General features: G+C 43.2%; 1 protein-coding gene across 1 annotated transcript in view; it reads right to left on the bottom strand.

The window, feature by feature from the left end:
* Nucleotides 1–11,799, bottom strand: part of LOC142257553 (coiled-coil domain-containing protein 170-like) — a 38,779-nt gene extending 26,980 nt beyond the window's left edge. The window contains exons 1-4 of the mRNA XM_075329701.1: nucleotides 11,794–11,799; nucleotides 7,830–8,074; nucleotides 7,316–7,460; nucleotides 2,975–3,160 (exon numbers count right to left, since the gene is read on the bottom strand). Coding sequence (XP_075185816.1) covers nucleotides 2,975–3,160; nucleotides 7,316–7,460; nucleotides 7,830–8,074; nucleotides 11,794–11,799 — 582 coding nt within the window. The remainder of the gene's footprint in view (nucleotides 1–2,974; nucleotides 3,161–7,315; nucleotides 7,461–7,829; nucleotides 8,075–11,793) is intronic.
* Nucleotides 11,800–12,425: the final 626 nt, after the last annotated feature.

Raw genomic sequence — 12,425 nt, forward strand, 5'->3', positions numbered from 1 at the left:
ACTGTGCACAGTGAGGGGAGTGGAGTATGCAAAGCATGCTCCAGCCCTCAGTGCTGCTCGTTCTGTGCAGCGTCCCGCCCTTCCCCTGCCTGTCAGGGCTATGGGCGGGAGGAAAGGAAACTAGGCCGCAAAAAGCCGGGGACTCTAGTAATAAACGCGGCCGCCGTAAAAGCGCGGCCGGCGTGGAAGTCCCCGGCGCACTACAAGTCCCAGCCGCGCCGCAGTGTTTCAATGGCAGCGGCGGTCAGTGCGGCAGTCCCTATACATAAACACACTCAGCAACGCTGAGTGTGTAATGGCACATATTAACCCGGTCAGCGCCGCGGTCCCCGGTGCACTAGCACACCCAGCAAAGCTGGAGTGTTGCTGTGCGCGGTCCCCACGGGGACACAGAGTACCTCCAAGTAGCAGGGCCATGTCCCTGAACGATACCCGGCTCCTATCCAGCAGGCTCCACAGGAGTTGTGGATGAAGCACGGTCTCAGTGCCTGGAGACCGATAGGATCCCACTTCCACCAGAGCCCTGAGGGGGATGGGGAAGGAAAACAGCATGTGGGCTCCAGCCTCCGTACCCGCAATGGATACCTCAACCTTACAACACCGCCGACAAGAGTGGGGTGAGAAGGGAGCATGCTGGGGGCCCTATATGGGCCCACTTTTCTTCCATCCGACATGGTCAGCAGCTGCTGCTGACCAATCTGTGGAGCTGTGCGTGCGTGTCTGACCTCCTTCGCACAAAGCAAAAAACTGAGGAGCCCGTGGGAGCACGGGGGGTGTATAGGCAGAAGGGGAGGGGCTTAACACTTTTGAGTGTAATACTTTGTGCGGCCTCCGGAGGCATAGCCTATACACCCAATTGTCTGGGTCTCCCAATAGAGCGACAAAGAAATCAGGTCTCCTTCATCAGGATGAAAAAATCAACATTGTAGATTGTTGATTTTTCAGTCCTGATGAAGGAGACTTGGTCTCTGAAACGCGTTGCCTGAATAAACAATGCATTTTTAAATCAACTACCTGGATTTCTTGTGGCAGCGTGGCATTAACCCCTTGTCTTCCAGAACATTGGTGGAGGAAGGTTGAACTAGATGGCCCCAGGTCTTTTTTCAACCTATGTAATTATATATCTCTGTGGGGCTCCGGCAGCCGTTCTCTTCTACACGAGACACAGTGGTTGTGATTTCTTACAAACCAATAAGGTGAGCCTTATTCTATTGTGATCCCCCTGGGTTTACCAGGTAAGGCCCTATTGCTCTTTCTCTTCTCCAGCCCTTGCTTATCTACTGACCTGTGATTGGCAGCATATAAGGTCCAGGGTTTCCATGGAACTTGTTGTGTTTTCTTGCCCTCGTCCAAGATAGAATCTGTTGCCTTGCCTGGCTGTTGAACTTCCTGTCTGCCCTGCTTATAAATCCTGCTCCGGGATTTAGTCCTTGCCTGAGTATTTTGTGCTGCTGGCTACTGAGTCACATCTGGCTTGTTTCTGCTGCTGCATGTTAGTTCTGTGCTCTGCCTCATTACAGTTCAGCTGCCTGCAGTACACGGTGCATTTCCATGATCCTGACTGTGGTTCCCTGCCTTCAAGACTCCCAAGAGAATAGCTAATACTGCTGGACTTCCTTGTTCTGTCAGAACTAGTTTGTTAGTTATCTGTGTACTTCATCCAGGACTCTATCTATATGGGCTGTGTGCTGGACTTGAGTGGAACTTTGTTCAGCCCTAGGAAGTACACTGAGAACTGTTTGCTGTGTGCACCTGCATATAACTTCTGGACTTTCATGTATTAGTGCTGTGCACACACCTGCATATTATTCTGGACATTTCACCACTTATTTGCTGTGCTTACTTCTGCATATTATTCTGGACATTTCACCACTTGTTTGCTGTGCTTATTTCTGCATATTATCCTGGACTTTCACATATTTGTTTGCTCTGCGCAATCCTGCATATTACGTTTGGACATTCACATATTAGTGCGGTTGCTCTTGCATTTAATTTGTAGTTGCCTCTGTTATTCTCTGTTATTTACACTGTGTTTATTATTTGTTAATACAGAGTATTCACCCATCCTTTGTCTCAGTTTCATTATATTCCATGCTATCAGATTCCAGAGTATCTACATAATTGTTACACAGCATCTGGGAGGGAGGGGTGAGATCTTACATCCCATAGAAGACTCGAAAGAAACTCCAAGTTGGTTTGCAAGCAGAGATTTCACATGCCGTGCTACAAAAGCAACAAATGTGAATCATTCTGTAATGGAGCAACACAACTCAAAAAAAGAAAAAAAAAGAATAGTAGACTAATGGGAATTTAGAAGGTATTTAAAAGGCTATTCTCGAGAGTAAATTACCCCTAATTCACAGGCAAATTACTGATCGCTAGGGGTCCTAATGATTGGGAACGAGCTTTGGAACCAAAGCTTAATTCAGTTTGCATGTTTTCCTTCTGTCTACGTACTCCAGTCTCTTCCCTATAGAGTAAATTTGTGAGCCCAATTTGCAGTGACCTATGTGAGTGATGACATCGCCCCAGAATATATTAGCACCATATAAACTATTATAATTGTTAATCTTCAAGATTCTTCTGACTATTTTTTTCTAAAAAAAACAAACCTTAAAAAGTTTATCTAACATCAATTATTTTTTTACTAGATATCAAGTAACAGATATAAAGCAAGACTGAATGTGTGACCTAACTCCTGACAATACAGGTCACTAAGTGTCATTCTAGCTACAAAGCAAAAGACATGACATGAAAAGTGACCTGATAAAATGTAGAAGAAACAATCAAATTGATGAATTACTCCTGACAGCCGCAGCGGACTTTCTAAGGCACAGTCTTGGGTTATACAGACCCTCAGTGTCACTCGTGACAAAAACAAAGACAGAGCTACAAGTCCTCTTGGTTCAGTAGTTGTTGTGACTATCGTTCTCTTAGGTCTTCAAGGGGACAAAACAGTTGTGTCCTAGCTCACCCTTTTAAGAGACTGCATTTCTGCAGGAAAACCAGTGATGGCCTTTTTATGTTTTTCCGTCTCCGACACCAGTTTTACAATAGTATCCCGACTGGCTTTGGATTCAACTTGTTGGCTTGCCAAGGCATCTTCAAGATTTGTGATTCTGGATTTGTGCAGTTTATGTTCTTTCATAAATTTTTCAACCTAGAATTAAGTAAATTCATTATCATGAAAAAAAGTAAGTTTCTACATGTTGATGGCCTATCATTAGACAAGGTCATCAGGACCTGTCACTCACCATAATTTTGTAATGTAATTTTACCTGGTGTAAATGTTGCTGTTCTCCTGAATCTGGCACTGTTTTTCTTTTGTTCCTGCGCCTCTCTGTTCCTGAGATATGGCCACACCGTTTTTGTATATAAATCTAGTCTTTTTAGACAACTGGGCATGGCCTTCAAAAACACACCCACAAAGAGGTATGGACTACACCCACTTGGCTAAAAAGACTAGATGTCGTGCGATGTTCGGCTCTGCACACATCTGGTGGCACGGCGTCGTCAGACATTCTTCACACTACAGAGTCTGACAAGTAACCTAAAGGGGGCTTTACACGCTGCGACATCGCTAGCAATGTCGCTAGTGTTTGCACCCGCCCCCGTCATTTGTGCGTCACGGGCAAATCGTTGCCCGTGGCGGACAAACTCGCTGGTACCCGTCACACATACTTAGCTTCCTCACGACGTCGCTGTGGCCGGCGAACAGCCTCATTTCTAAGGGGGCGGTTCATGCGGCGTCACAGCGATGTCACAAGGCAGGCGTTCAATAGAAGCGGAGGGGCGGAGAGCAGCCGCAGGAAAGTCACGCCCACCTCGTTGCCTGAGGACGCAGGTACGGTGTTGTTCGTCGTTCCTGTGGTGTCACACGTAGCGATGTGTGCTGCCTCAGGAACGATGAACAACCTGCGTCCAGAACAAGGAACGATATTTGGGAAATGGACGACGTGTCAACAATCAACGATTTGGTGAGTATTTTACATCGTTAGCGGTCGCTCGTATGTGTCACATGCAAAGACGTCGCTAACGAGGCCGGATGTGGGTCATGAATTCCGTGACTCCAACGTCATCTCATTAGTGATGTTGTTGCGTGTAAAGCCCCCTTTAGGCTTCTGGATTGTTCAGCCAGAGCCGGGCGTCAGCTGGTTTAGGTTCACTGGTCTTCAGTTCTGCAGGAGTTAATTCTTGCAGACTGGTGAGCAGAACCTAAGTATTCAGGTTGCTAATTGCCAAGGGCAGCTGTCTCCTCCCTATGTAAAGCACGGCCTCCTTCCAGTATGCGCTGATGATAGCTTCAGCATAAGCTCCAGTGATCCCGGTCTTGGTGGCTATTCTGTTAATGGTGATTCGTGTTGTGCTTCTGAGTGGTGTGAACATTCCCCTGTTGTGCGTTACTTCCTCCCCTTTTTTGTTTTTCCCCAGTACACCTATTGTCTCTCATGTGTGTTTTCAGTGCTGTGGACGAGTTTCCGTTCTCCCTTGTCCATGTCATTTTGTGGGGTTTTGTAATTTTTTTTCTGCCTGCCCCGAGGGTGTGAGAGAGAGGGAGTAAGGTCAGGGCTCAGACAGGAGTTAGGGTCACGCTGGGGGCTCGGACCTGGCTACCTCAAGCCTACCTCCAAGATAAGGGGCAGTGCAGGGTCTCAAGTCTGACGGCCAGCCTAGGGGCCCCTCTCCTGTCTTTATATACCTGTGACACTAGAATTATATACAGGAAATATAGGGACATAGCTCAGGAAAGGAGAGGCGCAGAAACAAAAGAAAACAATACCAGATTCAGGAGATCAGGAGAAGAGCGACACTTCCTCCAGAGAAAAACATTACATATTCATGGCAAATGATGGTTCCTCTTTAATTTGTATCACCGAAAATCCCCTTTAAAAAAAATAAACATTAATGTTACTGACCTTCTAGGGCTAGTGTGTATAGTGACTTACTTCAACTGATCCAATCACTCACTAGTGATCATTATTTAACCACTTGTAGATCGCAAAATGAATTAAAGCACCTAACTGGTCCACATATAACCCGCTAAATCTTGCAGCTGCAGGAGAACTGAGCGAGACACAGCCAGACTCCATAGAGAAGGCAAAGACAGCTTATTATCGCCCCCACACCCCTTTTCGCTGTAAATAATGGGTGCTATGTCTATAGTTCAGAAAATTATAAAATGGTAAACAGAACAAAAAAGAATAAAACCACTTGCTTAATTCACAGCTTCTACCCAGCCCTGGACCACCCAAATCAAAGTATACAGATATAAAATGTCTGTAATGAAAAAAGGGGGATAAAATTGAAATATAACACTTTTTACTATTAAAAAAAAAAAAGAAAAAAAAACAAAACAAGAAAGAAAAATATAAAAACCAAACACAGACACATTTTTGTTGATCACCTTGCAAAGAGAAACACTAATATAAAAATGGCACAAAACTAAAGCCCCATGTATGCATGAGAAAAAGAAGCAAAATTATTAAATAACCATACAAAAATGCTTTCGCTTTGAAACCATAATGTGGTAAAAAAAGCAACAAAAAAACCCCAGCATTTTGCTGGGTCAATAACATGCAAAAATAGTCTAGTCCTGAAAAAAAACCCTGTTTTTCAATGATGTTTACAACATTCCATAATTAAAATTTACATAAAAAAAATAAGAACATTTGGAGGGAATGTAGGGTGTGTGTCTTAAGCTGGGGTCACACATAGCGGCGCAGCAGCGATCACGACCGGCGACCTGACCTTATTAATTACCCGATGTGTACTCCAGCTACGTGTGCAGGGAACAGGGAGCTGGCACTGGCAGCGTGAGAGCGGCGCTGCTACTAACTAATGTAAATATCGGGTAACCAAGGAAAGGGCTTCGCTTGGTTACCCGATATTTACCTTGGTTACAGCTTTCCGCAGCTGCCAGACGCCTGCTCCCTGCTCCCTTCAGTTCGTCGCTCTCTCGCTGTCACACACAGCGATGTGTGCTTCACAGCGGGAGAGCGACGAGCAAAAAATGAAGCAGGACATTCAGCAACGAGCGGCGACCTCACAGCAGGGGCCAGCTCGTTGCTGGATGTCACACACAGCGACAGCGACGGGACGTCGCTGCTACGTCACAGAAAATGGTGACTTAGCAGCAACGTCGTTGTCGCCGTCGCTGTGTGTGACACCACCTTTTTACTTGCTTACTGGTGGGTGGTTGGCAGTGGCAGTGGAGCAGGGTCACAGTAGACTGGTTGCTGCTGCAGGAAGCGAACACATGTCCCTGCTATTAAAGAGAATGAACATTCACTTCTCCCCACACCCATAATCCAGCCAAGCTGTCTGTACTGAAGCCAGCGTCGAGAGGTGGTCAAGATTATGAGTGTGGGGAGCAGTGAATATTAATTTCCTTTAATAGCAGGCACATGTGATCACCCAACTACAAGCCACCTGCAACGCCTGGGGCGATCATGTGTGTCCGCTATTAAAGAAAATTAATATTCACTGCTCCCTACACCCATAGTCCATGGCGTGGGGAGCAGTGAATACTAATTTTGGATTAGCCAGCAGCTGATGTCGGCGTGTGATTGGGGTCACATGGCAGAGACGTCATGCACTGCCCATCACTTACATACTGAAGTCAGTTGTCAGCATCAGAAGGGGACACCGCTCGAGGAGGGGAAAGGAAGGAAGGGGAGTATAATCGTTTATTTTTTTTACGTGTGCGGCATAACGGGAGGCGTATATACCAGAATCCGCTCATGATGGACGACATATATACCAGAATGGAAACATGATGAAGGACATATATACCATCACGAGCCCATGATGGAGGGCATATTTAGCAGGATGGGCCCATGATGGAGGACATATATACCAGGATGGGCCCATAATGGTTGACATATATAACAGGATGGGGGACATATGTACCAGATGGGGATCATATATACCAGAATGGGGGACATATATATCAGGAAAGAGACATATATTCCAGGATGAGGCACATACAGTATATACCAGGATGGGAGACATATATACCAGGATGAAGGACATATATACCAAGATGGAAGACATATATACCAGGATGGGGATCATATACCAGGATATAGTACACACAGTATATACCTGGGAAAGGCCCAGGATGGGGTACATTAGTACAAAATTGTGGGACATTACCCCATAACAGTGTCAGCACTAAATCCCCACCATTACAGTGCATGATGACCACATTTTGCTGCTGCAACACTTTTCCTCCTTTAAATCTTAGGTGCGTCTTATGGTCCGAAAAATATGGTAATTACGGTACTTAATTGTTTCACAGGCAAAAAGGTTTTACCTTCAACACCAAAGTATCCAGGGGATCCTCATGTTCCTCAATCTTTAAATTCAGACAGGAGGACAACCTCTCAACAGTCTCATGAAGTCTTTTTCCTAGACCACTGCTTTTCTGTTCAGCTTTTTCTCTTTCGATCAGATGCAATCTGTATACAGTATTAATGTACATGTCTGTATTAGTCTATGGACACATCTCTGACCATTAGCTCTTATTTGTTGACCCTACCATAGAGCACACACACCCTGGTGCAATCTTTATAATGACATTACAGGTTTGCAACCAACATAGTTGTCTCCATGAAAATGTTATCATGAATAAATAATATTTTAAAAAAAATAAATCAATAAATTGAATCATTTAATTTTTTTTCTTTTTTAAATACGGTAATTTATGTTACGGTCCCTTAATGTCTCCTAACACAATAAATATTGCATTTACAAAAGCCCCATTATGTGACCTAATTGAGCCATCCATAGAGTTCTAATAAATAAATAGTCTGTTCACTGCCACAAACCTTAGTCGATTCTCCAGTTCTTTAATTCTGTCAATTAACTCTTTATTTTCTCTCCGGTGAGAGTGTATCTCTGCATTTAGTTCAGCTTTTTCACCAGTAGAATGACCATAGTCCTTGATATGCTCTTTGAGGGTCTGTATCTGGGACAGCTGGCGGGCACATCGCTCTTTGTATTTTTCTAATTCCTCTTTTATTTCTCGCAGGTGGGTATCTTTAGCTGCAAGGAGTTTCTTCAGGTCAGATACCTGTAAAAGATGCCAATTTATAGAAATAGAACATATAAACTCTAAAAATCCAAAGGATTAGAAAAAGTTGTTGTGTTGATTTTTGGATATTTTGGCATTCCATCAATTACGATGATTTTTTTGATCTACTTTTTACTCTTCAAGGATGGGCTAGTCAACCCCCGAGAGAGGAAGATCTGCTGCTGATACTTCAAATGGTCTTGGGTGCCAATGCCAACTACCAAGAAGATCCTAAGGAGTCTGCAAAATAACATTTGGGTGACCCTCAAATGTACTGCCCTAGCCTTCATACATTATGTGGCTATACATCAGTGTACATCTCCGGGTCCCATGGAATACATTCAATATATGTGTCATGTCGACTATAGGATAGTTGGGAGCCTGGTTTCCTAAGAAGCTAGAAGGCCCTATGCTATCCCTAATCTCAGGGATACTCCTGATGGTGGAGAGGCCTGAGTCTCCTCACTGGCCCTGCTCCTGACCAGTCCTGATCAGATTCCCTGTCCCCCCCAGGGAAGGACAGGACAGAAGTGTGGTGAAACCCACATATAAAAACAGCAAAGCTAGGGGGCCCTATGCTATCCCTAATCTCAGGGATACTCCTGATGGTGGAGAGGCCTGAGTCTCCTCTCTGGCCCTGCTGCTGACCAGTCCTGATTTGATTCCCCCCCCCCGGGAAGGACAGGACAGGAATGTGGTGAAACCCACAAATAAAAACAGCAAAGCTAGTGGGCTCTATGCTACCCTAATCTCAGGGATACTCCTGATAGTGGAGATGCCCGAGTCTCCTTCTTGGCCCTGCTCCTGACTAGTCCTGATATAATTCCCCCTCCCCCCAGGGAAGGACGAGAAAGGAGTGTGATGAAACCCACAGATAAAGACAAGAAGGGAAAACCAAAACTCTGTTACACAGCACACAAAAAGGTAAAGACAATAAGAAATTCAGGAGGAAAAACAAGAGCAGGAAGGATGTACAGGAAAAGGGTAAACCCTACAACCGCACCAAGCAAAAAGCACAAGAGAAAGTCTGGGACACCACATCTCACAGACCAACGTAGACAAACTATAGTTGGCATGGGTTGAAGGATTCAAACAGCATAAATAGGAGGGGAGTAGATGTGATAGATTTCCCTACATGTGATCAAAGGAGCAAGCAGACCAGCAAAGATTAACTCCTGCTAGCCTGCCTATGAATCAGCACACAGCAGGTCGAAGCCCGAGTCTGCCTGTGTTGATCCCAAACACCAGAGAAACCATTGGGCGGAGTGTCAGAATCTGCAACAGAGCCCGCTGCCGCCATGACAGTCGGCAAAGTTTGTGGAAAACTCAGTGTGACAATATTCCTTTCAATAGTTCCTATTAAAAAAAATCTACTTAGTAGATTCCATGAGGCCTGGAGGAGGGTGATTTGCATGGACGCTAGTGCCGGCCCTTTCAAAAGCTTCTATGCGCTAGCATCAGTAGTTCGATGTGTACTTATGCTGCTGTTACCTATGGAGACAAATGGTATTTCATGTTCCAAAAATAATAGTAAATCGTAAAAATAATTCCTTTAGCAAACCTATTAAAGTACAAATTTCTCTAATCATGAGACATATTAAAGGAAAGCTATTATTAGAAAATTATCTGTAGTTATAACAAGCTTTTTGTGTTAATTTATTTATTTTTTACTTCGGGCAATGTTTTTTCTTTTCATATCACAAGCTGTATTACAACTAAAACAATTAAAACTATATATAGATTTGTTATCAGTCATTGTACAGGAGGAGGAGGATGTGAGCTGTGACACTATTGTGAATGGAGGACCTGTGTTATCTAGTGTATATAGAGGAGTTAACAGTCATTGTACAGGAGAAGGAGGTGAGCTGTAACATTACCTATTGTGATTGGTGGATTCTGTGTTACCTACTGTATATAGAGGTGTTATCATTCATTGTACAGGAGGAGGTGAGCTGTAACATTACTTATTATGATTGAAGTATCCTGTGTTATCTACTGTATACAGATGTGTTATCAGTCTTTGTTATCCAGCCTCTGCTGATAAGGAGCCTACTGAAAACTCTTCCTAAAAGGACAGTAAGTATAAGTCTATTAAAGCCCCAGTCACCGGTACAAAAATTGCAAGAATATTAATTTGGTTTCGTAATGATCGTGAGAAAAAAAATGTTCAAAACTTTCTATAAAAACACAAGTAACACAAAATCCTGATTTAAACAATAGTTAAATTTCTGATTATGGAAACTAGTGTCGACTCAGGCTCTTTCAGAATAAATTGTATTATATAATTATATGCAATGATTCAGCAACCCTAAATTTTTTGTCTGCTGCAGCCAAACCATAATGATTATACATTTTGTTATTAAAAAAGAAACTAGCCTTAGGCCAAAATTGTTTCTCTTATAAAGCAAATATGTATTGAAATAAAAAAAGATCATTGATCATCATCATTATTACACTTTCCATTCACTATTGTGTACAGCTTGCCAATATCCACAAAAAATTTCCTTGGCAATTTATTTATTAATATTTTTGCCTAGTCCGAGAACAGAAGACTCTCAGAAGATTAAGGACGATCCATCTCCATATCCAGGATGATTGCTGAATATTAAATACTCCTATGTCACGAGTGTCACCAGTCCTTGGGAGACCTTTGACAGGACTTGGATCTGACTTTCACATTGCCTTTTGAAACTCTGGGTTTTAAATGTATTTGCTTTCTTATGTTGCAGCAAGGGTTAAGGACTCTTTCCTTGCTTGTAGTTCCTTCTTACCCCAATCTCAGGTGCAGCCGATTTATCACCTTCTCCCCTTCCCTTTAAATAGTCACATGTTCCACCACCTGATGCCGATTATAGAAGTAATTTCTGAACGGAGGGAGGAAGACTCCAGAAGCTGCTGGAGTTCGGTCGTTTACAGCCCTAGTGTTTGGTTGCAACTTTGATATTGGTGTATATCCTTTTGTCTATGTTCCCCTGTCTGTCTTCCTTCCCCTATGTTTGACTATTGCAGTGGTGAAGTGGTGCACTCACCGACTTTTGCACTATTCAGGGTGAGTGGGGGGACAGCTAGGGACTAGGTATGTGACTTTGACAGTGGGAAGGACTCGTATAGGGACGTTGGGGAGCTCAGGGTTTAGACACAGGTTAGAGTTAGGAGGGGATCCCACTTCCCTCTCCCCACCATTAGGGCCTTTCCATCCCCGTTGTAACCCCGTGTTGTGTTGTTTGCTGTGCATTCCCTTGCTCGAGCATGACACTCTAGCACTTAATAAACTTACTCCCCAAGGATACAGATTGTATACCAGTAACTAAAAACAATCAATTAACAATAACTGCACAAATATAAGAGGTTTTTCAGAATTTCTAGAGGTCTACCATAGTTAGTTGTGATTGTCTGTGAGTTTTGAATAATACAACAGGGGAAATGGAGTATTAAAGGATATGGACACCTTTTGGGGGCATTTATTTCTATAATTTGGGATTTTTGCACATTGAAGGCAGTAAAATGAGTCAATTGGAATCTGTCAGTGGAAGATATTTAGAAGTTTTATATGTCCTTTTCTGAGCTCTTAGCTTATTTCTGACATTACCACATTAAAATTGCGGTGACGTCTGATCTAGTTGGAAGTCAGACAGGGTAACACAGAGGGTACAGAAGGCATATGGTGCAAAAAAGTTTAATGGTACCCAATCGCAAAAATGATTTTTAACAAAACATACCTGCATTTAAGTTAAAAAAACGCACCCAAACCCACTAATTTCCTTTAACCCTTCCAGGTGGGTGATGTACATATACGGAGGCATGTAAAAGTTTGGACACCCTTGGTCAAAATGACTGTTTGTGTGAACAGTTAAGCAAGTTGAAGATGAAATGATCTCGAAAAGGCATAAAGTTAAAGATGACACATTTCCTTTGAATTTTAGGCAACAATATATATCCATATACCAGAGTCATGGGTTTACTCCGGGTACTTGGGTTTTCCCACACACTCCAAAGACATACTGATAGAATAGGATATGTGGATTATGAGCCCCAATGGGGACAGTAATGATCACATCTGTAAAGAGTTAAAAGCGCTATATATAAGTGAGAAAAATAAATATACATATATGTATATATATTTACATCTTTTACATATTTAAAGAGAACCTGTCACTAGATTTGGGGCCTACAAGCTGCGGCCACCACCTGTGGGCTCTTATATACAGCACTAGAAGGTGGCCCGATTCTACGCATCGGGTATTCTAGAATTTACGTATTGTGTAGTTCATGTATGATTTTTGTTATATATATATACAGATGTTGTTGTGTGTAGTTACCAAGTGTTTGTGTAGGGCGCTGTACATGTTCT

Source organism: Anomaloglossus baeobatrachus, chromosome 12 (genome assembly GCF_048569485.1).
Source record: "Anomaloglossus baeobatrachus isolate aAnoBae1 chromosome 12, aAnoBae1.hap1, whole genome shotgun sequence".
Taxonomy (NCBI): Eukaryota; Metazoa; Chordata; class Amphibia; order Anura; family Aromobatidae; genus Anomaloglossus; species Anomaloglossus baeobatrachus.